This window comes from Leptonotus elevatus, chromosome 13 (assembly GCF_054856555.1).
Source record: "Leptonotus elevatus isolate MCC_2025b chromosome 13, RoL_Lele_1.0, whole genome shotgun sequence".
Taxonomy (NCBI): domain Eukaryota; kingdom Metazoa; phylum Chordata; class Actinopteri; order Syngnathiformes; family Syngnathidae; genus Leptonotus; species Leptonotus elevatus.
The window spans coordinates 3,353,175-3,379,480 of NC_141251.1; the positions used below are offsets into that span (position 1 = coordinate 3,353,175).

General features: G+C 41.2%; 3 protein-coding genes across 7 annotated transcripts; 1 reads left to right on the plus strand and 2 right to left on the minus strand.

Annotated features, from left to right (window-relative positions):
* Positions 1-89: 89 nt before the first annotated feature.
* p4ha1b (prolyl 4-hydroxylase, alpha polypeptide I b) lies at positions 90-12,853 on the minus strand. Of its 4 annotated transcripts, XM_086092947.1 has the most exons (16): positions 12,592-12,852; positions 9,068-9,147; positions 8,892-8,988; positions 8,670-8,821; positions 8,450-8,587; positions 7,059-7,298; positions 6,666-6,898; positions 6,401-6,577; positions 5,389-5,459; positions 4,952-5,017; positions 3,090-3,189; positions 2,859-2,912; positions 2,724-2,789; positions 2,553-2,621; positions 1,615-1,711; positions 90-1,535 (listed from the first exon to the last, which is right to left on the minus strand). In XM_086092947.1, the coding sequence occupies exons 1-16, from the start codon at positions 12,603-12,605 to the stop codon at positions 1,465-1,467; spliced, it is 1,725 nt and encodes a 574-aa protein (XP_085949073.1). In that variant the 5' UTR covers positions 12,606-12,852; the 3' UTR covers positions 90-1,464. The 4 variants fall into 4 exon arrangements, with proteins under 4 accessions (XP_085949073.1, XP_085949070.1, XP_085949071.1 ...); XM_086092944.1 differs by lacking the exon at positions 5,389-5,459 and having other exon boundaries at positions 4,952-5,022; positions 12,592-12,851; XM_086092945.1 differs by lacking the exon at positions 4,952-5,017 and having other exon boundaries at positions 12,592-12,851.
* A 752-nt stretch (positions 12,854-13,605) lies between these two features.
* On the plus strand, positions 13,606-20,875 carry LOC147163492 (uncharacterized). 2 transcript variants are annotated; one of them, XM_086092949.1, is made up of 5 exons: positions 13,606-14,972; positions 15,161-15,228; positions 16,644-16,833; positions 18,489-18,789; positions 19,983-20,875. In XM_086092949.1, exons 1-5 carry the CDS (start codon positions 14,970-14,972, stop codon positions 20,300-20,302), a joined length of 882 nt encoding a protein of 293 aa, XP_085949075.1. In that variant the 5' UTR covers positions 13,606-14,969; the 3' UTR covers positions 20,303-20,875. The 2 variants fall into 2 exon arrangements, with proteins under 2 accessions (XP_085949075.1, XP_085949074.1); XM_086092948.1 differs by having other exon boundaries at positions 13,609-14,972; positions 19,887-20,875.
* Positions 20,779-26,228, minus strand: ecd (ecdysoneless homolog (Drosophila)). Its single transcript, XM_086092942.1, is given in 15 exon segments — positions 20,779-21,038; positions 21,040-21,231; positions 21,631-21,848; positions 21,917-21,987; positions 22,256-22,526; positions 22,752-22,855; positions 23,707-23,792; positions 23,876-24,001; positions 24,252-24,380; positions 24,457-24,649; positions 25,080-25,258; positions 25,420-25,507; positions 25,602-25,719; positions 25,791-26,008; positions 26,091-26,228. Coding segments are annotated over 14 exon segments (2,004 nt in total). The 5' UTR covers positions 25,996-26,008; positions 26,091-26,228; the 3' UTR covers positions 20,779-21,014.
* Between the last annotated feature and the right edge of the window lie 78 nt (positions 26,229-26,306).

Here is a 26,306-nt window from a genome sequence, read left to right on the forward strand (position 1 = left end):
ACGTGACGCGCGCAAACCTTCGCGAGGTCGCGCGAGCGCGCTCTTGTGCACGCGCACGTAAAAACACACAAAAATGAGACTGATAAAACTCCATAAAAAGTTTTTTTTTAATGTATTACAAAATATAACAAACGAGGACTGTCATAACACAAAAAAATGGTTTGAGTCATATAAATAAAATGATTCTCCCTCGCAAAACCCACTAAAATAAAAGCCCCCAAAACTACTGGCAGCGTATTTGAATTTGACAACAAACTTTTGATTTATGTTGGATGTGTGTTCACGTGAATATGTTAATTTAAAAGACAGTCCATTCATTCATTTTCCATCGACACGGGTGGGCAGGCAACATACGGGGTGTGTCAGAAAAGTTACAAAATGGCGTCACAAAATACAGTGTATCCAATGGGACCAGGCCGGCCTATATTACGAAAAATTACGTAAATTTAATTGACGCCCATTATAAATGCACTGAATTTTTTTTCTGGAAAAACAACCCAAATAGGTGAACCCGCAAGTGAATGGCGATGCAATTATCTGTTCTAATATATGTGTTTTTCCAACCGAAAAGCTGTATTGTACTGTATTAAAACACACAGTAGTTACACTGCTCGTCACATAACCTGCAAAAGGAAAATCCCAGCACCAAACACAACTTCACCTAATGTGTTGTTCTTCCTTCTTCTGTGCGGCTCGAAATCTCACATCAATCTCAAGTCAAGGCATTTGTATCTCAAGGCACCATTTGTCTTTCGAATTCATACTACAATTGTTCCCCTTTGAAGTGATTCCCTGGGGTGTTACAAACTTTCCCAGCTTTCTCTGTATTGCACTCGGTCAGGCAAGGTTGCTGTCTGATCATCTGGTCCATTGTAGGGGAAAGCTCAAAGTTGAAATATGTCTTTTGCAACACCAGTCCTGAAACTTTTCTGACACACTTTGTGTATAGACAACCAACGAGTCACATTCACACCTTTGGGCAATTTAGAATCTTCAATGCATGTTTTTTGGCTTTGCAAATTGTCGTGCAATGAAATTGTGTAAACTTGCGAGATGGTGTGTGTGTGAAGGAGTGAGGCTTCTTAAGAATGCCAACCGGCAGGAGTGGTGGTGGTGAAGGAGTACTTGGGGGGGAGGGGGATGTGTTTTCTGCTACTGGAGGATAGCTTAGCCACAGAAGCGGAGGTCAAACTGAGTGCAAAGATAAACACAAGGGAGTGAAGAGGCACAGTGTGGCAATCCAGGAACTATCTATCGCCGCTGACAAACAATCTGGAGGGCTTGGAGCGCAACGACTTGGAGGAAATAAAGGGAGTGTTTGATCTTGGAGGAAAGGGGGCGGGGGGGTGAGCCATTTGGACCCCAAGCATCCATGATGTGTCATCAGTGATCCGCGGCAGGGTGCTGCGGGCCAGGCGAGGAGGTGGAGCGGGGCTGGTGGGGTTTTTTTTGTGTTTGTTTCAATCAGTCAGTCTCATTTAGACCACATGGTCGCCGCCACTCTTGGCCTCGTTCATGAATCCATTTGTTTGAAACTACAAAGCAGGGGAAAATGAATACATTTTACTTGGATTCATTCACACGGCTTCTAAAAATTCACTTCTAAGAACTCACCCCACTTATTGCCCACCAAAACAGGACAAGCAGCATGGCGCGTGCTGTAATCGCCCTCCCCGTTGGGAAAGAGATTGTACCAAAACACTGCAGTACCCTGAAGACAAAACACACATTGATAATCAAGCATCATTCAAATCGAATTTCTCCCGTCAAACTTGGCTTGCTCTGACCAACCAATAAGAGGACAGTAAAAATAATGACACTATTGTGGGCTGGTTAGCCGGCTGTTTGGAGGACAAATGAGTTTTTTGATTGGTTGAAGAAACAGTCCCATTGCTAATATAGATTAAGTTACATAGGAAAGAGCGACTGAACTAAATCTGCAGAAGTGGCATATCCAGGTCCAGAAAGTAAAAACCCTGCCACAGTTTGGCTTTAGACCCCGATACTAGCTAGCTAGCTCCCTAAAAGGTAAACAAGCTAATGGGAGCTAGCTAGCACCTGGGGCTAAAGCCAAACTGTGGCAGTTTTTTTTGGGGGGGGGATGGATTTGCCACCTAAATCTGAAGGTACTGGGTAGTTTAGATTTGCAAATCTCACATTATACAGTACGGGAATCAGTGAAGCTAGAGAATTTTAAATCTCTGCCCTCTCTATTTTTAACTTTGTGTAATGTTTTCGCTAATATATTGTTTCTTTATTTGTTTGCTTGTCTTTTTTGTTGTTACTTTATGCTTGCTCATATTCACTGTAAATGAGGGCAAACTCAGTGAATGGACTGGTGGGAATAAATCAATAAAATATGACACAAATACAAGAATTTAGATGTGCATGTAGAGCTCTTGAGAGTGTTTAAGCCAGTACTCAAAGCCTCACTGGCCTCTAACACTTCAATCTATTTATTTGATTTCATAAAAAGGTTAAAACAATAACAAACACTTGCTAGTTATATGCAAGTATTCAATATTCAAAGTCAGTCATATGGTAATAGTAACCTTTAGGGGTTGAACTGATGCTCCCACATCTGGGAATACTGTGGCGCCCCCTGATGCCACATCACTCATCTGCAACAGGAAGGGAAGACGACTTCAGTGCTCTTTATTGTTTTGGTTACTCAACAGTTGTTCATAAAAATAAATGACTTGAGTATTAGCATCAAGACTCACGTAAAAGAGCCACGTTGCTATGCGGTTGCCCGTTCCCAGCTCTTTGAAAGCATCTGGCTCATCTTTCTGCGGCAAGACAATAAAAGTCAGGTAGGAGTTGAAAACATCTTGACGTCCAATTGAGTGTGGACATACCCTTCCAAAGTCAAAGTGAGGCTCGTATTGACCGCCAACACCATAGTTCGCAACCTGTCGAGACCATCCAAGGATTAGGATGAGGAGAGAACACAAAGTTGTTGTGTTGAAAAGTGTCATGTCGACACAGACACAAGCCAGATCAGAATTGACCATCTCAAACTGTGGCGAGCTGCACTCAACTGTATCGTGTGGTATCAACTCTGGTAGAAAATGTGAAGTACGCTTTACCTGCAGCTCTTCTGCTGTATCCATTTCCAAGCCGGTGAGATCCTCAATCCTCTGGTTAATCTTATCGATCATGGGATCTTCGTAGCCTGTGAGCCAAGCGCTGGAACAGAGCAGTGCCGGTTGAAAAAGAAGAATTCCCAACACGGAAGCGAAAGCGGGCGGCGGTAAAAACAAAAAAATCACTATGAACGAGTGGTGGGTATCATGCTGAAGGAAATGTAAACCATCCTTTAAAAAATGGGCACACAGAGGAGGAAGCACAAAGAAAAAAAAAAAAAGGCCCAAGATTCAGAATCTCCAATCAGCTCAGGGTTCAGGGTTGGAGTGATTTTATTAATTGCTAGTGGAGCTTTTGAGTCTGGTGAAGAGCTGAGACAAAAATGAAAAATTTCTTTCAACAATTTCACATCTAAGGCATTTGTGTCTATCTAACACACAGTAAATTTTGTAGAGTAAATTTTACTCGAAACTGAGTTTTTTGGTTCCACTCTAAACTGAGTAAAATTTACACTCGGAAGAGTGTAAAATAAATACATTTTACTCTAAGTATTTTTTACTGTGTACAAGAGAATTTGCTTATCCCATGAAAAAGCCTAGTAGATATTTTTCACTCATAAATTCTAAGTACATTTTGCAAGGAGAGATTTTGACTAAATTTTACTAAAATAAAGTCACTCCAGGTTTGAGGACCAAACCCACAACTTCAGGTTGGGAGACAGCCAATCTACTCCCTGAGCAATGCCGCTCCTACTGTGTGTTATTACATCGCTCGTGTCATCTCGAATCTTCGTACCTCCAATACCAAAAATGATGTTGATGGTCTCCTTTTGGATATTAGCACACAGTAGGAGTGGCATACCTCAGGTGGCAGTCTCCCAAGCTGAAGGTTCGTTTATTTTTATAAACTAGTCAAATGTACTAAAAAAAAAAAAAAAAAAACTAGTAAAATCTACCCCAAAAAATCCCTCTAAAATTTTCTTAGAATTTACTAGGTTTTTGTCATGGGATAGGCCAATTCTCTTATACACAGTAAAAATACTTTGAGTAAAATTTACTCTCTTCTAAGTGTAAATTTTACTCTGTTTAGAGTGGGACAAATGTACTGTACAAAATTTATTGTGTAGCAAGTCATTCGTATTTCCTCTAAGAGATACTTTGGAAGTCAACATGAGCCAACCGAGATGTTCCCTCATTTTTCTTGCACAGTGAGTTCATAAAGAAGGGCATGAGGAGGCGCTTCGCTCAACATTTCTTCAACATGGAAGTTGATGCTAACAAACATCAAGAGACAAGTAAAACCTAAAACTTTGCGCTTTGACATAAATTTGCACAACATTTGATCAAATTGAGAATAAAAGGGGCTGCTGACAGGTTGCTTGAAGTCACCTCCACAACTAAGAGATTTTCAAAGTGGAAAAACAGATGGAAAATCTACAATGTCTGTTTTGGTGCTTTCAGACTCAAAACTTTGGGCAAAAAAATCAAGATCTAACGTAGTCTAATTTGCAATGACGATCTATAGCCTTTGAATTTTCTGTCTTTACTTGCTGATTTAGATTCTGAGTAAGCGAAGCAGAACTGCAGCAGCTGCAACGAGCACATGAAAGAATGCAGCAGAGTAGACATTCATTCCAAAAGTATGACAGAGGAAATATTCATTCTGCGCTTGACCTTGAATATTCTTGCAACAACAAAAAAAAAGTAATCGGCCGAGACTATTCCAACTCTGCAGTGCCACGAATAGGAGCAGCCTGAGAGAACAATTCTGACAATGCAAGAGTCTCAGATAAGCCACATTTTCCATCTTTAACCAAGGTGCGAGCAGTCCGCAGGAGGAGTTTGTTTGACCTGTGACCCCTTACCTCTTGGAGACTCTGTATAGGGCTGTAGTTAGCTTCCCAGTTTGGGGGTCATGCACCGTGGCTCGCCTTAACTACGGGAGTTCCCGCCGCGAGGTGGATGTCGGGGGTGGACAGAAAGAAAAGCAATACAACAGCGGACAGTGAGAGAAGAGGAGAAGGAGGAGGAAGGAGAGAGAGAGAAAGAGAAAAGCAGAAACAGTCACTTGATGTCAATGCTTAAAAATCACCTCAAGAGTATGTTTCATGAGGCATGACTTTGTCCTTTTCACTGAACATCCATTTTGCCTCCGAAACAGCTCCGGGCTCGTGAAAAAGCAACTAGGTTAATATCAACTACAGCAGAAAAAAAAGGGGGAGGAAGAGGGGACCAGGAGGGATGCCATTTCCTCCACCTGCGCCCTTCCCCTCTGTTTTGGCGAACCCTGGATGAAACTTACCTTTTACTGATCCTGTACGGCGCCGTCTCCAGCACTCCCGTGGTGGGGTTGGAGATGGTGGCCCTGCGCAGCTGTGAAGCCAGGCAGAGGATTTACCACACACATGCCCATGTGTGTGTCTTTGTCTAATCTATTCTCCCTGACATTTATCCCATTGAGGCCACGACCACAGCAACACGGCTGTTTTGTTTTGGCCTTGTTTTAAAAGAGCCATATTATGTAAAAAAAAAATAATAATAAATAAAAAAAAAATTTGCTTGTGCACAAATACCTTCGACATGTTTTTAGAGCACTTAAGGCACTTATTTAAGGTCTTTAAACAACCTTAAAAAATTAAATAAAAATAATACAAACAAAACACATTTAAACACATAAAGCAAGAGCTTTTAAACATGTTTGTATTATTTTGATTATTGTAACAGCCCTCTATGTACAGTACACAATTAAGTTACCCCCCCCCCCGCCCAACTAACAAACTTAATTTATCATCTCACAATATATATCAAAAATCATAACCTACAGCCATCGTATTTCATGGGCGAAAAAGCAGTACTACAGTGGATAAAAAAATGTTCTTGTTTGTTCCCTTTTTCATCTTTCAAATGTACACAGTCTCAAACTAAATAAGTAAGTCGCTGTCTCGTGATTGACAGTAGAATGACATCCAAAATAAACGAGTTAGACCAAAATTGAGTGGTTAACTGTACGGTTAAAAAATAAAATAAAATAAAATAATAATAATAATAATAGAAATGATATATACAAAATAAAAATAAATTAACAGCAGGACTGCAAACCTGGAACCCATGATGGAGTTTTTTTTGTTTGTTTTTGTATTTCAGGCCAGCCCTACATTGATTGTACTCCTTTTGGACTGTGCACTTTAGCCACCAAGTGGCGGCATAACACAAACATAAAGACAGAAGCCGTGCATCAACCTGAGTGCGGGGGTATCAAGTATGACAAATAAATAAAAGAACCACACTTTTGAGACAAACACGAGACGACTTACCCTTGGCTTCGCCAGCTCTTTGACCTTCTCAATTTCTTTGTGAGAGAGGATGTTGAGGAAGCGGACTATGTAGGGTCTGTCCCACTCATCTTGCTGCTTGACCGGTCCCAGCACATAGAAGGGGTTGCGATTGTTGTCATAGTAACGGCAGAACAGTCGGCTGGCCCTACGGGGAGTCTTTTGAGTGAAGAAAAACAACACAAAACCAGGGAGTTCACAACAAAGAAAATGTGTACATTTAAACATATTTAAAGGTTCTTCTTACCATTTTAATGCCCTCCCCACGACACAGCATTTCGTACTTCTTCCTCTCAGGCATCAGTGTGAAGGTGTTCCTGTCCTTTTTCTGCTTCTTCTCCGTCTCCTTCTTCGCGACTGGTGTCTCTTTCTTCTCGGGCTCCTTCTCAATCGCACTTTCCTCATTTTTTTCCTTCCTCTGCTTCTCCAGCTGGAACTCAAAGTACTTCACATTGCCTTTGGCCCGCTGGTGGTCTGGATCTGAATTTTGTGGAGCAAAAAAAAAAAAAAAGCCAATTGCAACTGCTATCAAAACTGTGCTGTAATTATATAACTGAATTGCATTTTTCTAAAATAAGACAAACAAAAATCTGGTCCACCAGCCACATCGTACAGCTGACATTTTGGTACAGGGGCTCACCGAGTTCCAGAAGCTGCTTGGTGTACACCAGGGCACTCTCCAACTCCCCTTGCTGGTAGATGGCGTAACTGAGGTAGTCCAGCACGGTCACCTTGTCCACAGCGGACTCCTCGCCGTCGTCGAGCTGCATGAGGGCCTGCGCCATCCAAAGCTCCGTGTGGTAGTAGTCGACATCCGAGTAGGCGATCTTTCCCAGTTCGTAACAGTCCTCTGCTGTCATCACAGTCTTTTGCTTCGCTCCTGATAGAGACATTGACATTAATACAAAAGAGCAAACTTGCCATTACAGCTGTATTTATATTACAGTGAACTCTTGAATATGTTCATAACTCCTCATTGTTTTCATGCTCGGGAAAACGCAATAAGAGCATATTAATTCAGTTTAACTCATTCACTAACAGCCATGTTCACTGAAGCAACCCCCTTCGCTCCCGGCTGTTTTACTGGATTTTGACTGATTTTGCAAGGCCCACAGAATATTGTGTTCAATTGCTATAAAAACATGGAACCGACCAAAAGAAAGATTAGAGTCTCTTCTTTCATCAGGAAAAAAGTATATTTATATCTGTTTTGCAGCAATTAGCATTAGAATATATCTATGTTTCATCATTATTCACAAACCTGTTGAAAACACTGGTAAAAAGAGCTTTTTGCAACATGGCCCTGGTTGATCTCTGAAACTCTGCTGCCACCTGTTGGCCGTTTTTTACCATTGCTTTAAATTACCTCTTCAGGTCAGAAGCTGCATCAAAGCCTTCTCTGTGTTCTAGCATTTAAAAACATTTTTAACGCATATATACGTTTTTGGGAGTGAGGGATAAAGTATTTAAAAAAAACTATTTATACGTTTTTAGGTTTGAATTAGTTAAAGGGGAAGTCAACCTCCCAAAAATGTCTTGACAATAATATGTTCTATGCAGCCCCAGTATGGTATTTTGGTTGATATTGCATTAGTGGAATATGAGTTAAGCAGCTAAATCCAGCCGTTTTTATCCATCTCAGGCGGCGGCCATTTTGCCACTTGCTGTCGACTGGAGATTACATCAATGTTGCTCAGGTCTCAGGTAACAACCAATCACAGTGCAGCTTCAGCAAACAGGTGAGCTCTGATTGGTTGTTGCCTGAGCAACATTGATGTCATCTTCAGTCGGCAGCAAGTGGCAAAATGGCCGCCGCCTGAGATGGATAAAAACGGCTGGATTTTGCTTCATAACTCATATTCCAAAAATGTCATGTTTAGACTAGTGCGGTCACATTTAACATATTATTATCAAGAAATGTTTAAGGTTGACTTCTACTTTAAAGCAGTGCTTCGCTACTATTTTGTGGCATCTAATAAGCAATTATAAACCTTTTTTAGAGGGGTGTCAATTACTCACGGATTTTCTTACCAGGTAGGTTTCCTGTAGCGATTGTGTTGGCATCCAGTTTGTACGTGTCTTGCAATCGGAGGATAGCTTTGGCCGCGCCAGTCTGGTCGTCGTCCGTAGGGAAATGCCGCCTCTGTATGGTCAAGTTGGAAATGAAGCCTGATTGGACACACAGGAAATGATGTAGCACATGGAAGCTAGTCAAGGCTAAGTAGTGAGATCGGTGTCATCGTTTCCGAACCATCTGTGGTGTCACTGAGGACGAGACTCTCCAGGTCCCCCCACTCGGTGTTGAGCCTCTTCATCAGCTTGAAGGCATTGACCGGATGGCCCAGGAAGCCCTCGGGGTCTTGTATCGCTGTGTCTGTCAAAGACTCCAGTTTGTCCGCCCACCTGCCAAAAAAGAACGCAAGTTAGCTTAGCGCTTAAAAGTCATTGCGACGGGGATCGTTGACGCGCTGACTTTTTGACCCGCTCCAACTTGTTCTCCTCAGCTTGGATGTAGTCCTTGAGGGACGTGACGAGGTCTTTCTCGGTGAACAACAGATCTGTCATTTGGCCTGAGGAACACACACGCGACATTAACACACATCATTGACATGCACGGCGTGTAACGTTTAGAAAAATGAGACCTTTTACCTATGGAGGTGAAAAAGTCATGAACTGACAGTGACGGCCGACAGCTCAGCAACAGGAAACACCAACATGGCAGCAGCTTCCTGTGGAGAGATGAATTCAAAAAAGGCATTAAGAAAAATAATTGTTGAGGGTGCGGTGTCATCTATCCCCTTCAGGGCATTCTGCTGTTTACAAGCTTCCACTTGAGCATACAATACATCTTTTGCAGTCTCCGAAGCATCACATCATAAGGTCATTGGTCATTGGACGTGGCAGGGCGGCCGGGAGTGCTGTTTTTCCCCACATCTAGTGTCATAAAATGTGGCTCTGAGAATCAGATCCTCTCTTGGGCAAGTTGTGACAGGCTCATTTTTCAAATTCCACGTGGATTTTGATGCAAAATGTGTATCGTTTTCAGGCAGGTGCGTCACTCTATCATATGCGACGTGAAGAAACAAGTCTCGTTGAACTGCATTATGGATAGGAACCAAGAAAAAAATGCTGTACGAGTAGAAACTACTAATGTGGGACAGCTATACCAACTTTTAACATTGGATTTCTATTTTGTTACAAAAAAAGGAAAAACTCCCCAAGTGTGTGCTTTTAGTGTTCTTATGATATGTACTCAAGGTGACAAAGATTCAGCACAAATAACGACCTCTACTAGACAGACCGATATGCTTTTGTTTTTGTTTTCAGGGCGATTAGTAGTCAAGAAGGCTGATAACTGATATTTGGGGAAGATATTCATTTTTCACTAAAAGAGAAGATATTGGCGTCAAAATTTTAAAATATATTGTCTAAAATGATTAACAGTATTGTTGAAATGTCTTTAGTTTAAGCATATGTTTATTGAAAAACTTTTCAGATTTGCAAAATGCTAATGATTGTTTAAATATTAGACAATAGATATATTTGTTTTAAAATTGAGTTCAGGGCGCTTGCAGGGTCATTGTCATCAGCATGACTTAAATAAATAGAAAGTTTTCTACGGCAAATAAAGTTTTCCAAATGTTTTAAATATCTGAAATTTTCACTAGTCTTGATTTTAATTATATATATTTTTTAAAAGGTGTGCAGAGTTCCCAGGGTCAGCAACATATGTTATCAAGGCAAGTGAACATTTAAATACCACGAGTTAACATTGATTTGTTAACGGCCGTCAGATTTGTTCTGTTTTTTTTAAAAGTCGATGCCGATATCCTTCAAATGTTGAAAATTGGCCACGATAAATTCAATCAGCCAATTCCTAATCTCTAAACTCACAGCCCGAGTAACTGACAAGTCAAGCACCAAGACTGACCAGTAAGAGGCAGTATGGTGCCACGGGTCACCGAGGCCGACAAAAAAAATGTAAAGAAGATCGAGCCTTTGCTGACTTTGATCGCAAGGGAGAGAAAATGCTGACATTTGGCTACTTGTCGGAATGCAGGAACCGCACGCTCTAAAAAGCATTTAAACAAATAGAGTGCAAATAAAACGCCTTGTATACTGCAGTGTCAAGCTGTGTTTTGTCAAAGTCTAAACAGGCAGCTGTTTGAGAGAAACCAAAGGCCAAGCATGTGTGACGGGTCGGCGACTGCCAAATTTCCCGTAGGTGTGAAAGTGCATGGCTGACTGACTCTCTACATGTCGGGCCAGGGATTTCCTGCAGTCGACCGCTTGGCCAATGGCAACTAAGACTGACTGCATGTGACTGACTACAAAATAAGCACAACTGATGATGCGGAAATTATCTCAACCAGTCCCTCTATTCCACTGTGTGTGACAAAAGAAAACAGCACATCATTTGGGAAAGAAATGCATAAATACAGACTTTGGAACATGTTGCTAAGACACTCTCAAGACTACTCTCAAGCAAGTTCAGACAAGGTTTTCTACCACACGGACAAGATGCCAGAGAAAATATAACCTCATGTGGCTTTTCAATTTAGGTCATAGGCAGGGCAAAATAAAAACAGGGCTGCGTACTTTTTATACCTTGTAGGAAACGCAGGAAGCAACTTACCACCCGTTTAACCTGTTACCATGAGTTCTACAACGTTTTCCACAAAGACAATACTGTGAGGCAGACATGCTTACCACTATTTCACCGTGATGCCTAATATTAAACCCAATGCAAGTATTTTGAAATACATTTTCAAATTGTGTGCAGATTTGATGGCTATTCTTTTCATGGTTGTTAATTGTTTGAAATAATGCTTAGAAATTAATTTTAATACCATAATATCTCCTGGTCATAGTAGCAAAGTTGGTTTAGGATGACGTCCCACAGAATTATATTAAGAGGTCCTATAGAGAAACTAGCCCTCTATGAGACGTTGCAGAGAAAAGCTTTTTAAGACGCTAAGTAAGGAAACACAAGTCTTAAATCTCAAGATGGTGTACTCGACAGACCAAATGTATATATTAATCACTTTCACCATGTAACTGCATTTATTGTCATTGAATGTTGGCTACAGAAAGAAGAAGCAAAGTTCAGATCTTGAATCTTAGATTTGGCAAGTGGAAAAGGATCATTTTTTTTATCTTTGTACTAGGACAGATAAAAAGTATTCTTCACTGTAATTTGTCTTGACTTTGGAATTGATTTAATGTCGATTTGTCAGTTTTAGTCATCTCCCCTGTCCGTTTGTACTACTACAGCATTAAATGCTGAATAAAATAAAACAATAAGACCATTTTTGGTGTGTCTTGATCACAAAAAAAAAGTCTGCACATACATTTAAAAAAATATCACAGTGGAGTCCTTCTCCCATAAAACCAAATTTAAACCAAAAAAAAAAAAAAAGTTAAACGACGATGAACTTTTTCTTTAGCTGTTGGCGAGTTTTGTGACTCCAAAAACTAGATTTGCAAGTAACAAACGTGTCCTCCAACGACTCCTTGGGCTAACTTCTCACTGAGAGTGAATGGAAGAGGACTGCCACGTCTTCGCCCCTCCCCGCCGGAGAGACTGGGAGCTTTGCCGGATAAACACGACCGATTACAAGTGCCACACTTTAACAAATAGACATTAAAACGACCCGGTAGCTTTTAATTTGACTCAGCATGTTCGGTTCCCAAGCCAATTTTGATTCGCTTGAGTGGAAACTGCAATAAGACGAGTGTTAGCTTTTAGCATCAGCTAGCATTCAAGCGCAGCGATGACACATGACACGAAGATATAAATGACTCGGCTACGTAACTTTGAATGACATAAGATGTTTGTACCGACAAATAAAATGCAAGTGGCTGAATCGTGTTTATAAATCAGTGGTAGCGCACTACGTAGTACAGGAAATTTAATGGCCGTCGCAGTCCACGTTGTCTAGGTTACCACACTATATATTGTTTTCTATTTGACGAGAAACGACATTTAATCATTCAAAAAGCGACTCGTTATTAAAAAAAAATTTTTTTTAATCAAGTTTATCAGAGTTTCTAGCTAGCTAGCGTAGCCTAGCTTAAACGCACGCAGGGCTGCAAAGTGAAAGTACGTAATTGGCATTGGTAAACAAACTATTATGACAGTCGTGTATAGTGTCATTAATGACGATATTTACCTGATAAAATGCATCGTAGCTATAGAAAGTGTCCCCAGTGTTCGGTAGGCTCGGCGGTGCAGTCAAGAGAGCGAAGGTAGATGAAGAAAGTCAAGAGTGGTGCCTTATCTAACGAGATGTGCCGTTGCACTGTTGGACATCTCCTGCCTTTTGTGGGTGGACAAGCTAAGACCGAAAAGGACTACGTGCGGACTCTCACATGCTTCCCAACCTCTTCAGTTATGGAAGGGGGCCGTCGTTTCGAATCTTCAGGGGAGGTGTCATCATGCATGCGGCGACAGATGAGTACTACTTTGGGGGTTTTTAAATAATAGAGGAACTGTACCGTGCCACATGTTCAAAACTTGACTGGACGAAAATAAGTGTGTTAAGTGGATGTTTTTTTTCATGCTTTGCAAACAAAGTAACATTCATTTTTGGTGCACTACTTCGCAAATACGGACTTCCTATTCCTATTTCTCCCACATTCCAGAAAAAAATCCCTGCAAACCAAAACGTGTCAGGTGGGAGGGAATTCCTTCAACAGGGTGGAGTTATGTGCGTGTGTGCGCAAGCGAGAGTAAAATACTGAGGGTGGCTCCAATGTGTGTTCTGGATGCAATAAATAAATATTAACAAACATCTGGCAAGAATGTCCCAAGTAAACATTACTGTAGTTTTGGTGAGTAATTCATTACAGCGACCGGCAGCACAGCTGTTATTAGCATATTAGCAATTTAGCACATCTGCCTCAAGTCAAGAGGTTCTGGGTTTGAATCTCAGCTCAGGCGCTCCTGTGTGGAGTGTGTGTGGTTTCTCTAGGTACTCAAGCTTCCTCCCAAGGCCCAAAAACATAAATGTTCTTTGTTCTTTGTGCAATGAGCCCTGTGATTGGCTGGTGACCTGTCCAGGGTTTTTGAGGACCCAAGTGCTGGCAATAATAAAATAAAATAATCATTTTAAAAGGACAAAAGGGCAAACAGGGTAGTAGGATGAATCAAAAACGACATTAACAAAGCCCCCCCCCCCCCAAAAAAAAAAACATACACCAACACTGGGACCATAAACAACAGAACCTGGAAGTGTGACATCATGCTACAGTCATCAGCAGATATCATCCCAAAGAGGTGCTCCTCATGAGTCCAAAACTTAAACAACTAGTGCCATTGCTGCATGAAGGCCTGCGTCAGGGGGCCGGACTGCAGTGGACCTGACCCCGGCCCGGCCAGCTCAGTTCTTAGCGCCGCGTTGATAAACCCCACTGAACAAATATGTCGCAAAAAAATTGATATTGAAGTACTGATTATCTTGTTTCAATTTACTCCCAAATTACTGGGTGTGAATCTGGGCCTGTTTAATTGAGCACAAAGCTGCCGGTCCCATCAAGCCAAGCCTGTTTCTGTTGTATGAAAAGAGGTGGAGACCATCTTATGAAAGAGCATTACATTTTTTTGTCTGTCACTCATAACGATCTCTCACGCCACCCTAGCTGGGAATGTCAGATCTACACTAAAATAAATATTTAGTGACTGCGCTACAAAAGACAATGTTTCTATCGTTCATTTAACCACAAAAGTTGGCTCAAATGACTAAATCACAAACAATCCTAAAATGTGGTTGTTTTGTAGACATTGTAAAACAACGTCGGTTCATGTTTGACCCAATTTGGTTTCTTTTTGAAACAACTGTTTTTAAGAGGGTCCCCTGCCTCATCCATGACCCTAAATCAGAAGAGAAGGGATGGAGGGTTTATAGGTTGGGTAACGTAATCGTACTTTCGGAAAGAAAGGGCACTAACATTTCCACCGTGTGACAACAGTGACTCCCACCCTGCACTGGAGTCTGTTTGCTCTGCTGTTTACTTTACATGTGGCCCTCAGCGCCCATTATGGCTTAAGCAGGCATCGGGAAAACAGTAGAGGGGGATTTGAATGTCACAAACTGGTGTCAAAAACCGGCGAGAAGCAAGACCAGTTGTTTTACTCTCCCACATTAATTATACATCAGTGAAGTCAGAGGGGAAAAAAAAAATCTATAATGCAGAGCTAGATAACCGATTTGACTTTGCCTTATCTGTGTTTAAAAATGTGTCATAAAACACATACTGGACATAATCCACGGACGGCCTCACTTTTCTCTGTTCCGTCATTTAAAGAGTCACTTGATGAATAGCTATTCACAATTGTTTATTGAATGAGGCGGACAAACAAAGTCCAAAGTCCATCTGGACAATTCAAAGGGGACAAATGACGAGGTGAAAGCAGCAGCAGCAGCAGCACATGTCAGAAGGGAGGCACTTTCAGTCCAATGAATGTACATCAGAAGAGCATTTCTTAGTACATTTGTCATTTCTACGATCACAGTCTGCAAGTGAAATGTGACTTCAAGAGGCCTGCCAGATGGTGAGTGAACTACCTTTGCCTCAATTGATTGTTCCGTCTGTTTTTGTACTTACTATTTCTGAATGGAATAAATAAGACGGTTAAACAATGGCTGACTTTACATGCCAGTGGTTAACTGTGAATACAAAATGGTTAAACCTGAGAAATCTGTGTTGTGAGACTTTCTCCTTTCCCACCTCTGACTCTAGATAAAAAAGGCACCGCATTTACGGTTGCTGACCTTGCGCAGAATGCCAGCGTGCCTCTTGGCTGAAAGGTAATGCTTATAAATGTTGTTTGTATCTTCATTTTACTTTGGTTTTAATGTATTGATCACTTGGCTAAACTCTGGAAAAGTTATCATGCATAGCACACCAGAAGCAGAATTTACTGTAGATCAGCACCAATAAAGCAAACATTTTAATCCTCATTTTAATGATAAAGCCTGGCAAATGTTATATTGGTTATTTATTTAAAGACTTGTGTCGGATATCCTTCAAAATCAATAATTTTAAAATACCTCAGCTTTTGGAAAGTGCTAAAAAAGAGCTTAGGCATGCAAAAATACTGCAACCCTTTGCGTACCATAATACTACAACCACATTTGGAAAAAACTATACTATATTTTTGTTTTACATATGTATTACAATTTTTAGATCGAATATTATTTGAATGCATTAAAGATTAAAAAAAATGAATGGTTAAATATTCAAACATTGCCAAAGTCCAAAAAAGAGACGAAAAGGTAGATGAAAACATAAAAAAAAAAGTGACCATAAAATGTCCAAAAAGAGCATAAATTACCATAAAATGTCTTTGAACTTGTCCCAAAAAGTCAGAAAATGTATTACATAAAAAAGGCAGAAAAGAAAAATGCTAAAAAAAAAGTAACTATAACATATCCAAAACCAAAAGAAGAAATCCCCAAAATTGGCATTAAATGCCCACAAAATTGCCAAAAGTGTCGGAAAATTGATAACAAAAAAGGCAGAAACAAAAGTGCAAAAATAGCCATAAAATGTCCAAAAAATGAAGAGAGGTTAAAAAATATTTTTTTTCATTAATCACAATGTTTAAAGGTTTTATGACTCCAGACATATTTTTTGTTAATTAGTTGGCCTAAACTGGCTCTTTTGTCAGTAAAGGTTGCTGAATGCTGGTATATGTCAACAATGGGAAACAATACCAAAAAGTTCAGCATTGCATGCTGGTAACTAAAGAAAGGCCGAAAACTACACAAACAACAGCAAGTTTTGTTTGTATTTACAAGAACCGTTGACAGTTCGTTTAAATTGTATAAAGTGTATTAAGTAATCCATCCCTGGTCCAGATTACAAATACAGCTGTCTAGATTATTACAGTTTATTTATTTAAGTTACGTTCCATAGACCAGTGGACTCTTTCAAAATGTGTTTACATAGGCCTAGCAATTGTCTGCACCCTTACATAAACAGTAAAGTACACTACAGACATGGTCTCTTAGCCATTGGACCATTTATGTACCATTTCTAACCATAAAAGTGCTGATTTGTACCTCGGGGTTCAATTGCCACCCAAAGTACAAAAATTGAACCCTGACCGAGTACTGACCGTTCTCGTGTCTTCAGCACATATTTTCATTACGCTGTTTAATTATCATCCCTTTTGTTAATCTACTGCTTGATTTGTCAATGTGCGATGTGTACGGTACAGGAGTTGGACACGTTGCACCTCCACGGTGAGGACCCTTTCCTCCAACCATGCCCTGAAGCCCCTTGCGACCACCCTCTGCGCGGCGGTCGCCTTCCTGTACTGCTGGGCCGACAAGCTTCGCTCGTTTGTAGCCGGCGTCTTCCTGCCCCAGTACCACTACTCGTACGTGGTGGCCCTCTGCTTCGGCCAGGTTGGTGCCTGACGTCATTTTGCAACTTAATGCTCGACATGTTGATGAAGGCTGTTCAATGAGTGTCTATTTGCCCAAAGGCTCTGTGCGCGGGGGGGGGGGGGGGGGGGGGGGGTGGTTTACGGGCAGGCCTTGGGTGTGTGATTAACAGAATACTTCAAAAGTTTTCGCATGCGGGCAAAAAGCCGACTAAAGGTTGATGCAAATGGTTGAGGTCCGTGAAGGACAATCACTGGAGCGAACCTTGAGCAGTGGAGAGGGTGAGAAGTAACTGAGTTTGGAAAGTATGTAGGCAAACAAAATATGCGGCATTCAGTAAGGCCGATACCGCTTTCAAGGTTGAATTGTTTACACACGTGATTACGGATGGCGGCGTTAAAAAGTAGTGCTGTCAAAGTTAAAGTGCTAACTCATTGATTAATCACAGAATGTTATCGCATTAATCATGTACCGATTAATCGCATTGTGTTTGAGCCATAAACATAACTACCGGTACATGTTTTAAACTCAAGCATTTAAAAAATGTTTTGCATATGACATTCAGAATATTTTCTACTGGGGTCATTTTAAATTATGCAAGTAATTTACTTAATAGAAAAAGAGGAGGATGAGAGCGTGCGCATGCGGTGGATCAAAAAATGTTGAAGACGTCATAACATTAAATGTCGAAAGAATTAAGACATAACAGGTGCTCTTCAAATTTGGCGTTCCAAAAATGTTGATGAAAAGCCCTTTTAACTACGTGATTAATCAAAATTCTAAAATGTGATTAATCTGATTTAAAAATTTAAGCGTTTGACAGCTCTAGTTAAAAGCGAAATATTGAAAAAAAGCATTACATCATAATACATAACCTGTTTAAGTCATTTGCTCCCCAAAACGTATAAATATGTTCTATTTTAAACATTTTAAGTCCCAAAGACGTATAAGTTTTTTATGCTAGAGCATACTTTATGTGGCCTCTCAACTGCAGTGAACGGTTGAGGCCAGCAGGTGGCAGCAGAGCAAAGGAGATGAATCAGGGCCATGTTGAAAAAATCTCATTTACCCACAGTTTTAAACAGATTTGTGAATAATGATGAAACTTAGCTATATTCTAATGCTAATTGCTGCAAAACGGAAACAGATACAAATAAACTTTTTTTTTTCTTGATGAAAGAAGAGACTCTAATCTTTCTTTTGGTAGGTACCAAGTTTTTATAGCAATAGAACACAATATTCTGTGGGCCTTGCAAAATCTGTCAAAATCCAGTTAATTTGGCCGAGAAGGATACGGAAACTTACGAAATGCTTGCACTCTGCGATATGCCGTAAATTACACTTACATGCAAAACTAAAGTTTAACAATAACCTTGTCATTGGCATCACACTCCCGCTGAGATTTGGTGCCATCTGCCAGGTTTCCATTTATGGTTTGCCTTGGTGCTCCATTAAACACGCCATCTGTGAATATCGATTGTGCTCCTTTAATTAAGCTAAAGAAAGGAACCAGAAGTTCTCAGTGTGCGGCTGTGCAGTTCTACACAACTGCAAACTTTAACCACAAATGCGCGCCCAAATGAGCGTGACTCTATTATCTTTTTACAGGGATGAATTTCAAATTTCATTAAAGTAGATTGTGCAGGTTTACCTACCTGGTTGTTTTTCTTTTCCAGGTCCTTGTATCAGTGATCTTCGTTAATCTCCTCCACGTTCTGGGAGTGGCGCCACTGAGGCGGTATAGTCGTCCACTGGCAGAACGTCTTTTGGTGCCGTCCATCTGCAGCAGCGTCCACGCCACGCTGGCCATGTGGGCCGAGGCCAACAGCTCGTATGCGGGCCTCTTCCCGCCCGCCCTGCGGCCACTGCCTCTCGTCACGGTGGGTCTGAGCTTTGTGCTGAAGGTGGCAGCGCCACCCTCTGGCCACACCTTTGTCCTTGTGTCCATCCTGACCGGGTCGTCTCTGGTCTTCACAGGTAATTTGATTTTCTCAACTGTACAGGAAATTAAGTAATATTTTAATGTTCAAATACATTGAAATTTAGTTTGCAGGGTCACGGGTGTACTTGATGCTAGTCAATGGCAGGGCACATACAAGCAACCCTTCACGCTCACACCTGGACTGTTTTCAATTAACCTAAACTGACTGGAGTAGCCATGGAAACAAAAAAACTGTGAATGAGGACTGAGCAAATAGTGAAAAGCCATGAATAACATTTAGGAAACAATTTTGGGAAAAAAATCTCTTGATTTTTATGTTGATTATAACTGCAGTCTTTTTTTCCTAGCACGTCAAGTTTTTTTCAATTTCAATTTTTTCTCCACAGCTTATCCTCCAGATAAGCAAAATTCCACTGATTAGCTGTAGTAAGACTGTAGTAAGAAGAGCTGATTATACGAATGGACTCATCTACAGCTACGTGGCAACTTGTTTGGGCAGTCACAATTGAGTTCCAAGTTCTTTTTTTTTTATGCTCTTTTTTTAATAAAGTTTTCAAAGCTTGTAACTATTCCATTTTAGTGTTTAATTTACATACATAGTATATTTATTTATTTAATGGGGATCTGGTAGCTCAACAACTTGATAGAGAAAAACAGATCAGTTTTGTATTCTACACCCCAAAAAAAGAGTTAAAAAACAACAATCAACAATTTCAACAAAAATTGTGTTCCCCGATGTTATTGACACCCATTTAAAGTTTTCTTTTTACGTAGTAGCAAAAAAACTTAAAATGGACATGATCATAAGAACATCACCATGCATCTAACATGTACACAGTCATGAACCCATGTTACATAAATAGCTGCATTTAGTAGTGAAATTATCCAACATAAAACAAACCACCTTCCATGAGGTCCATCAATAGCGTTAGCTAGCAAACTAGCTTAAATAGCATGCCAACAGAAACTGATACGACATAATGTAAAAACAAATGATCCGTTACCGAAGTACATTTAATACCAAACAATTAATTTCGATACTTCAGTTCAGTAGTAATGTAATATTCTACAAGGTTCTTCTAGCAATCTTATCAGGTACGTTATACAACTGCTTTTTGGTTACCTGTTGCAGCCTGGCGCGGTCTATCGGTCGTGGAGCCTCTCGAGTACATGTATGCACCTTTGGCCGTCATCCTCCTCAGCCTCTCCCTGACTTGGCTGTCCAAAGTGTCCGAGGCCGAACGTCGCCACCTCCCTGCCGACGACCGGTCCTCCGCTTTGGACATTTACTACACTTTACAGGTGAACCAGTGCTGGCTGCTGGGCCTCCTGTGGACGCTACACCCTGACGGGCCCCTGCTCGCGCTGAGTCGGGCCAGCTGGCACAGCTTGCTCTTCCACGGATACCTGTTCGCCATCCTGTTGCTGGGGATGCTCCTCAATTTTGCAGTCGTTATGTCGGCGCTGTGCATTTCGCCGCTGGCAGCGGCGCTGTTGCACTCAGTCAGGGAGTTAGTGCACCCCTTTGTACAGATATTGTGGTTTTAGACTGGCTTTTTGTTTAATGTTATTTAATCAGAGGTGGCAAATCCAGGTCCAGAAAGTAAACACCCTGCCACAGTTTGGCTTTAGCCCCAGGTGCTAGCTAGCTACTTGTTTACATGAGCTAGCTAATCAAGGTAGCACAAGGGGCTAAAGCCAAACTGTGGCAGGGTTTTTACTTTCTGGACCTGGAATTGCCATCTATATATTTAATATTTATTACCTCGGTAAATGAGGTTGACATGGTAACACAAGAGGCTGAAATCTGACTGGACAAAATTTTTTAACATCATACGTATACTATATTCAGTGCAGCCAAGAGAAATGTCACAAAATGAAGAGAAAAGAGTGTTGGGAATAAATTAATAAAACTTTATGGAAAAAGTATATTTTTTGCCATATATGTAGGTCATGGTATCTGAAAGTGTTTATTTTAGAACTTTCCTTTTTACGTGCATGAGTCCTACAGAAAACCAAGGCACTTTCATTGCAAAAATATTTATTGAGTTTCTGCATACCAAATGTTGTATGTTATCTACAGTGACTTCCACACATTCTTTCATTAAAAAGTTAATCTCAGACCCGTGTATTCATTCACCGTACTTTAATGTATTTCACGTAATGTTATATAATCAATGCAGATACATCTAAAGATCTTGAGTCTTCCTTTCACTTTGAGTAACGACATTTTCCTCACTCACCAGGGACTCGTTGCCCACTATGAGCGGTCCGAGTTCGGGGGGTAGGTGTATCCCCAGAGTCTGCAGCAGGTTGGAAGCGGGTCCGGCCAGTCCTTCCTGGCAGCTGAGCGACTCCATGAGGTTGGTGACCAGGTTGAAGTCAATGTCAAGAGGCTGAATCTCCTCGGCATCCTCAGCCTCTGCGGCTGGGCTCGGGAGGCCGTCTGTGGCGGGTGCTTGGACGGATGAAGACGTCTGTGGAGATGACGAGAGGTTTTCATCTGCGTTGGTTTGTGCAGCTTCCTATCTACTTTTTTCTGGTATTTTCATTTAAACACTTAAATGACTGTATAATTTAGAATCAGTAGAACTCACCCACACACACACACACAAAAAAAAAAAAATATATATATATATATATATATATATATATATATGTGTATATATATATATATATATATATATATATATATATATATTTAAAAAAAAAAATATGAGCAATGATGATGACATTTCCGAATGAACAATACTGAGCTCTTAAGAAAAGAAAAAAGAAAAAAGAACTGGACCTCTGACGTAGCTTTTCACTCATTATTTCCCATCTCGTCATCCATTTTCTATACTGCTAGAACTTTAGGTGAGGTCTGTTCTTACCGTCTGATTAAAGCTCTGCCCGATATGTGTGTTCATCAGCTCCTGGTCCATCTGGTTCATGTATTCTTTAAGAGTGTCCAAAGCCCCCATCCCATTCTTCTCCGTAGGACCAGAGGGTTCCTCCTCTATGTCTTCATCCTCTTCATCCTCCTCCCCAACACCTTCCAACTCGTCTTCATCAAGATCATCTGAATCTAGCGTTTCGACATCACTTGCGTCTAAATTAAAAAAATAAAGACAGATTCAAGTAAATTGAACAGGCAATTTCAAACAAAAATAAACATACTTAATATTCGATCCAGTTCTTTTACGAGGTGTGGTAGGTCATAGGCAAAGGGATTATTGCATGAACAGTTCCTGTAAAGAAAGAAAAAAGTAAAAGACAAGAAGAGAATATTTAATTCATTATCTCAGTGGTTCTAAAACCTTTTACTCCAAGTACCACCATCATGATCAACATAAAAATAGTGGACCTAAAAATGTTCAAAAACAAAGCAGAAGCTTTAATCATGTTAGATTTAAAAATACCAAAATAACTTTAAAAACTCAATTATTTTGCATGCCACTAGAGGGAGCCTATGTATCACAACGCTTCAGAATCACTGCATTAGCTGATGTGTCTCACCATGGCAACTCAGCCCCCAAAAATGATGATTTAGTACTGAGGAACTTTCTCATCCTCTGGCTGACCCCCACCAGACTGTAACCGGCCTCCTCCCCTTCCTCGCTGTCTTCCGTCTCTGTATCCCTGGCACCTGCCAGCCCCGAACTCCTGGTGTCTTCCTCATGCCCGACAGGCTCAGGACATTTGGCGGTTGTGGGGTCCGGTCTGGCCCCGGACCTTTGCTCAAGCATTCGCTCCAAATCTTGGGCAGTGACGTTCAACCAGTTGTCACCTACAGATGACACATTGTTAACATCTGATCTTAAGTAGGAACCACTTCCATGATGGCTACGCCCTCGCCCTCATGTTTCATTCTTGATCTTTGGGATATTTTGACAAGGATACGTAACAAACATGTTTTTCAGACACCTGGGAACTGTTACATTGTGGGGGGAAAAAAACATTGTGTGCCTTTGAGTTGCACCATCATTCAGTGGGAGTTTGGTGTTGCACTCACTGTCCTCTTGGGGGAGCTGTGCCTCTTGTTTACTCAACTCCTCCATGTTAATGGGACCACAGGAGCTCAGCAGTTGAAGGACCTCCTCCCCTGGAGACGTTTCACTGCAAGACATGTCAATTCCAGATCAAATTTCTAGCTTTTTTAACACCTTACTGCTTTGGTAAATTAAACAAGAAATACTTATTGTCACCGATCTGTCCGTGATTTTCAAAGGAGTGGTGCATGAAAAAAAAAAATCACTGCCAGATCAGTACATTAACATTTAATCTTTAAGAACTATTTTTGGAACATTCATTATTGAATCATTAAGTGCAGCTTTTTATTTTGATGTATTTAAATGCAGTGTTAATGTTCAAATGTGAATATTATTACTTAAAATATGCTTTTTAGTAATACTGTAACACTTAAAAAAAAAAAAATCATTTTCTCTTTGGCTTACTATGCTACTGTATATTAATTATTAGGACGTTTAGGTGGCAATTAGTGTATAAAGCAAAATAACCACCGTCCAAGATGAAATTTGTCAAAATACAAGCCCTAGAATTTGCCCAAAACTGAAGCTTAAGACCAAAACGGTTGACTTCCTGTTCAGTTCTAGGCATGGCTCCTTGAGACTTTTTCTTGCATTCTGTCATAATACACATGTCCATACAATTTGGTGTAGATCTGTCAAACCGGCGTTGGAGGGTAAATTTTTTCCAAATTTTCTCGGCGGCCTTACTGAGTACATTTTGGCATATTGTTGTAAAATCCCGAAAATTTCACCACAATACATGCGCTTGACTTTTCTGGCATGTGGAGACCCCCCAAAAGATGATTCCTTTGTTGAAAGAATAATAAAAACAGCAATTCCAAGAGGGACAAATTGAGTTCCTTAAAAGTAAAGGAAGCAGGCATTGAAAATGAATATATTTTAAAAACCCATTTACGCATATGTGCTAAAAGTTCTCACCTGGATTTTGAGGCAACCGATTGTTTAAAAAAGTTTTCCGCCGATGTCATCAGCTGTCTGCAACGTGCCGAACCCTCAATTTCTTCCTGCGTTTGAATACGGAAGCATAAATATTTTCATGGGGGACGACACATGCATTAAATGTATAAATTCAAAATGCCAGACTAACCCGGAAGTAACCATTTTTCTTCAGACATTGCAGGAACCCTTTCCACCGAGGGTTACAACTGACCGAGGAGTCGTCCTCTGAAGACGCCAGCCTGCACGTGGAGCACAGGATCTCGAAGCCATGAGCCTGGGATACACATATGGTAAGACACACACACACAGACACACACACACAATGGTTAACGTGATATCAGTGAGCCATACAATATCCACATACTACAGAGGTGGCAAATCCAGTTCCAGAAAGTAAGAACCCTGCCACAGTTTGGCTTTAGCTCCTGATGCTAGCTAGACCTAGCAGGTAAACGAGCACCAATGAAGCTAGCTAGCTAGCACCTGGGGTTAAAGCCATACTGTAATGAACAATATTGTCTCACCAGTTTCATGCCAAGCTCGTGCGCTTTGTACCGGGGATCCGAGCGTGCAGGCATGGTGAAGCCGCTCCTCCTGTCTGGGACAAACTGTTGCTGCTGCAGCTGAGCGTACAAGCACCGAGTGAACGTCACCTGGAAGAAAAACACGGCAACTCAACGTTAACGACTGGCAGAGGCCACTGTGAAATCACGTACGCTATTTGCGTACCGAGGTTAAGACCCGTGTGTCAGGTGGGAAGTTCTTGAAATTTCGGCACGCCTGGAGGTCGACGGGGTCCCGCAGGTAAAAAGCGGAGACGGCTGGGGCCACCAGGTCGGGCCGCTGCGCCAAAACCATGGCCACGCCCGCCGGTACGAAGCAGTGTGCGCGGTGCTGGTTGGCTCCAATCTTCTCTGGATACCTAAACATGGATAAATAGTACATCTATATCGGCTAAAGACGGGTGAACACACTCCTTTTCCAATCAAAGTCAGCATAGGCCTGATGAACTAAAGTTCCATTTTAACATACCCCACACCACAGGATAATCGATGATTGTACGAGTATACCCCACTTAAAGAGCTAATCCTTCTGTGAGAGTGCTCTGATGCCTTTATTCATTATCTAAATGATCTCCTAACAACGCAGCCAGCTGTGTCTCGTTTTGGTGTCTCCTCTGTGAAGGACACAATCTGCTGCTGTTGTATATGTGCACGATGCATATTATAATTTAAGCAGCCAAATCAAGAGCAGCTAAAGCGATCCGACCTGCGGGAATTGCTCCTAAACAAATATATAGAGACACAGTTTTGGCCAGTGCAGATAAACGTTTGTGTCCTCTCGAGTCTCACCCATCCAGCCGCCTATCCAGGGCCCAAGTAATCTTGGGGCTTGCCCTGCATGCTTCTGGTTGTGAGGAGAGTAGCGCTACTGCTTGTTGAATACTTGGTACCACATCCTTAGGGAACCCTGTTGGATTGGAACGTGAAGGACAGGGCAGCAGATGCAATGCGCCGTGGTAGAGGAACACCTGACATGAAGAGGAAAAAAAAACAATGAGTAGAACATGAAAATAATAATTTGGCTTCAAAAAGGTAGTGGTGGAAAGTATCAAATACTTCTTCAACTGTGCCCAAGTAGATTTTGATTCTGATGTGCCCTTTGTGTTCGCACTTCATCCCAATCACTCACCCTGTTCTCACTGGTGTCTGGATCCAACCATTTAGGGAGATGATCTGCTACTTCGATTAGAAGAAATTCACCATCATTGTCCTCAACTCTGCACAAAGAAAAAGAATAAGCACCTGACTACAAACAGTACAAGAAGAGGCTAAGAAGTAAAAAAAAAAATGCTAGACAATGTGTTTCCCAACCTTGCAGCAAGCCCCGGAAAAGCCTCTGTAATTTTCTTCAGAAGGTAAACAATAAACCACTCATCCTCCACGTTGTCGCCAAACTGGGTACTGCCACCTATATGAGCCGGAGCACCCTCTAAACATAACAGTAAAGTATATCAAGCCAAGCAGTGTAAACAACAAGCCATGGATGGGTAGCATTCCTACCTTTCTCAGGATAATACTTGATGTTAAATGGCTGATTTTGCCAGATGTACTGCATGGACAGAGGCGCTATTTTTCCAAGGATCTCCTCCACAAGACGCGAAAAGTGTTCTTTGGTGTGTTGTACCGTAGAACCGGCCGGTTGCGTCAGAAACAGTTTGTACTGGACTGCGTCCCCCTGAACCACAGTTCTCTGGAGAAAATCCATTTCTGCACTATCCCTGTAGGGAAAAGGGTATTTTGAGTAATTCACAGGTGCGTTGTACAAAATTCCACATACATACAATAAATTACCAACCTTACCTTGAATTATTTGTAAGACGTTATTGAATGTACATATTCTAATTAAGACTACTTTTATTTACGCCACAATCACGCCAGTTGCCTCATTCCTGCGTTATGCGTCCGTGCCCTAAATCTCCTCGACTCGCTAAATTAGGAGGGTGAAAGTTCCTACATTCTGACCGGCATGACCTGAATTGCGTATTATTGTACTTTAAATCTTTAGATTTATATTTT

What these genes read in the sequence shown, in the direction of transcription:
- p4ha1b (XM_086092943.1), bottom strand. An exon ending in CAAGCAGCTTCTGGAACTCG is followed by an intron (nt 6,899 to 7,058) that starts GTGAGCCCCTGT and finishes CACAAAATTCAG; the next exon opens with ATCCAGACCACCAGCGGGCC. An exon ending in CATCAGTTCAACCCCTAAAG is followed by an intron (nt 1,712 to 2,552) that starts GTTACTATTACC and finishes TTTTGTCTTCAG; the next exon opens with GGTACTGCAGTGTTTTGGTA.
- LOC147163492 (XM_086092948.1), top strand. An exon ending in TGGCCCTCTGCTTCGGCCAG is followed by an intron (nt 16,834 to 18,488) that starts GTTGGTGCCTGA and finishes TTTCTTTTCCAG; the next exon opens with GTCCTTGTATCAGTGATCTT. An exon ending in GTCGTCTCTGGTCTTCACAG is followed by an intron (nt 18,790 to 19,886) that starts GTAATTTGATTT and finishes TACCTGTTGCAG; the next exon opens with CCTGGCGCGGTCTATCGGTC.